This window comes from Nestor notabilis, unplaced genomic scaffold (assembly GCF_000696875.1).
Source record: "Nestor notabilis isolate BGI_N333 unplaced genomic scaffold, ASM69687v1 scaffold30109, whole genome shotgun sequence".
In the NCBI taxonomy this organism is placed as follows: Eukaryota; Metazoa; Chordata; class Aves; order Psittaciformes; family Psittacidae; genus Nestor; species Nestor notabilis.
In genome coordinates, this window is record NW_009942844.1 from 35,701 (window position 1) to 38,729 (window position 3,029).

General features: G+C 52.0%; 1 protein-coding gene across 1 annotated transcript in view; it reads left to right on the forward strand.

Annotated features, from left to right (window-relative positions):
• Nucleotides 1-1,153, forward strand: part of CPEB1 (cytoplasmic polyadenylation element binding protein 1) — a gene marked incomplete at its 5' end in the record, with an annotated part of 7,125 nt that extends 5,972 nt beyond the window's left edge. Inside the window, 3 exons of the mRNA XM_010021602.1 lie at nt 57-151; nt 521-601; nt 1,043-1,153. Of these exons, the coding sequence (XP_010019904.1) occupies nt 57-151; nt 521-601; nt 1,043-1,153 (287 nt within the window). The remainder of the gene's footprint in view (nt 1-56; nt 152-520; nt 602-1,042) is intronic.
• Nucleotides 1,154-3,029: the final 1,876 nt, after the last annotated feature.

Consider the following 3,029-nt stretch of genomic DNA (forward strand, 5'->3'; position numbering starts at 1 on the left):
AGCTCCTGCCACAGGTGCCAGGTCAGTCTAATGCTCATGGTCGGCCTGTCTTGCAGGGTCTGGCCGTGTCACCTTCAACAACCAGCGCAGTTACCTGAAGGCTGTGACTGCTGCGTTTGTGGAGATCAAAACCACCAAGTTTACTAAGAAGGTGAATGGAGCTGATGGGGCAGCCACAGAGCTGTGTCTGTGGGGTTGGTGCTGGGGTTGGGAGCACTGTGACTCATCTAATGCTCATGGTCGGCCTGTCTTGCAGGGTCTGGCCGTGTCACCTTCAACAACCAGCGCAGTTACCTGAAGGCTGTGACTGCTGCGTTTGTGGAGATCAAAACCACCAAGTTTACTAAGAAGGTGAATGGAGCTGATGGGGCAGCCACAGAGCTGTGTCTGTGGGGTTGGTGCTGGGGTTGGGAGCACTGTGACTCACAGAGCCTGCCCATGGAGGTGGCTGTGAAGAGTGCTGTGAGGCTGTGCGGAACCAGCACTGTCCTGTGCCCACTGCCTGATTCTCCTGCTGCAGGTTCAGATTGACCCGTACCTGGAGGACTCCATGTGTCAAGTGTGCAGTGCCCAGCCTGGCCCCTTCTTCTGCAGAGACCAGGTGAGGCTTTTCCTGCCCAGCTGCTGCGCTCTGGGGAAGGTTCATTGTGAAGGTCCTGTGGGGAGGTGCTGCTACTGTGATGAGCTGGAAGTGCCGTCACCCTGCAGCTGGTCCCAGGGGACACTGGCTGACCTCTTGCTGCGGGCAAAGGAGCTTTGCCAGGGTCCAGTGGCTTCCTTTGGAGTCTCTATGGGAGCTGGGTGGTGGAGCTGGCTGCAGTAGCGCCATGAGCCAGGCAGCAGCTGCCTGCAAGTGCACAGATCCCGATCTTCAAACCCAGTTAAAAAGGGCCATGCTGGAATCTCAGTGGCCAGAATTCCCTCCCTCTGCCTCTAAGATGTAGGCTGCAAAACCAGGAAGGGCAGGAGGCTGATGCCGCTTCGCTAGCAGGACGGTGCCATTGCCCAGCCCTATGACACTGCTGCTCTGCTCTACCCCCAGATCTGCTTCAAGTACTTCTGCCGCTCCTGCTGGCACTGGCAGCACTCCATGGAGGTCCTGCGTCACCACCGCCCGCTGATGCGCAACCAGAAGAACAGAGACTCCAGCTAAAGGGACCGCCGGGGCTTGGGGGCTGCCGTAGGCGCAGGAGAAAGTCCTTTGTTAACCCGCTGGGCGGAGAGCACATGATGCTGGTGCCAAACCCAGGCTGGGAACGCGCTTCCTGAGGACTAATGGGGAGGGGGGGAGAAACAAATAATCTTACATTCATGTTTGCACTTGCTGGTCTTTTTGTTTCTGCACTAATGCACAGTGAATTTTGTTGGGGTTTGTTTGGGGGTGTTTTTGAGGGGGGGGAGCGCCCCTCAAGCGATTCTGCAGTTCCCAGACTTTGGTTCGTAGTTTGCTGATGAGAAGCAAAAAAAAGCAACCTAATTCCAAGGGCCACGTGTTGCGAAGGTGTTCCCGCCTTCTCCTAGGATTTTTATTTATTAAAGGCGCTTTTTTACATTCCTTGCAATACTGGTGGTGATGATGCAGGTCTCATTGGCTCCATTTCTTTGCAGTTGCCATACAGTGCCTTTCCATTCATTTAACCCCCACCTGAACGGCATAAACTGGATGTTCAGCTGGCGTTTTTTACTGTAACAACAAGGAGACTTTGCTCTTCATTTAAAACCAAATCATATTTCATATTTTACGCTCGAGGGTTTTTACCAGTTCCTTTTTACACTCTTAAAAACAGTTTTTAAGTCGTTTGAAACGAGAGATTTTTTTTCTTTCCTGGCAGCTTTTAACATTATTGCAATTTGTGTCTGGGGGCTGCTGGCGGAAGGTTGTGAATTGAGGGGTTTGCAACAGGACGGGCTTGGTTTTTGTGTTCCTTTCTTTTTGGGGTTTGAAACTGGACCGGATAACGGATCTCTGAGCTGCTGTATATAGTTTTAAATAGTTTGTTGCACTTTTTTTAAGTTGCACTTATGGGGGGTTGATAGAGGTTTTTAATCACACGAAGTCACAGGACTTAAACCTTTTTCTTTTGTACCGAGCTACAAAAGGGCTGCGTGTCGGAGCACGGATGGAGGTTCGCAGGAGCCCTTTCTCTTAGGGGGGACAAGTTCTTTTTTCCTTTCCTTGACGAAATGTACGGAGTAACTGTGCAGTCGACTGAAATGCTGCTGCTGCTGGGATTTGACCCTTCCATTATGATTTTATTTTTTTTTTTTTACTTTCCCCTCTATTGGAAGCTGTGTGCCAAAGAACCAGTGTCATAATTTCTCCCTTTTCCGTTGGGTTTTTGGTTTTGCTTTTTTCTGCTTGGACGATGTTGCATCGTTGCATATCCCAGCTGCTCTTTGTGGGGTTTTGTGAAGCTGTGTGTGAAGTCTCTACCTCATTGTAGTATATGCAGGCAAGACTGCACTCTCCTACAGACGCGTGGAGTAAGCTGTGGTGTAGTTTTTGGCACATAATAAACACGTTGCAGCAAAAAAAAAAAATATCCATCTTTGTTGTCCTCCTTGGGTGTGCAGGGGGGTGGGATCCTGTGCAGTCTTCTGTCCTCACTGTGGGGTTATGTATGGATGCTGTAGGTGACTGGGGGGAGAGCCTGGCTCAGGGCAAGCAAGGGTTTGGCCAGGGCACCCCATTTTCGCAGGGGGTACCTGCCCGTGCTCCCTGTGGCTGCCTTCCAGGAGCCTTGTCCTTCCTCTTTGGCCTCTTCTCTTCCTCCTTCTCAGACTGCACCCTGCTGCCTTCTTCCTCCTCACTGCTGGAGCTGCCACTCTCCTCACTGACAGACTCAGGATCTGCAGGGGACACGGCTCAGCCCTGCTGCTACATCTCCCCATGGTCCCACAGCTCCCTGCTGCTACATCCCCCCTATGGCCCCACAGCTCTGTGCTGTGTCCCACTGCACCCTGCTGCACCTCTGCATCCCTTCACTGCATCTCTATGCCCTTTCACTGCATCTCTGAGCCATCCTTCC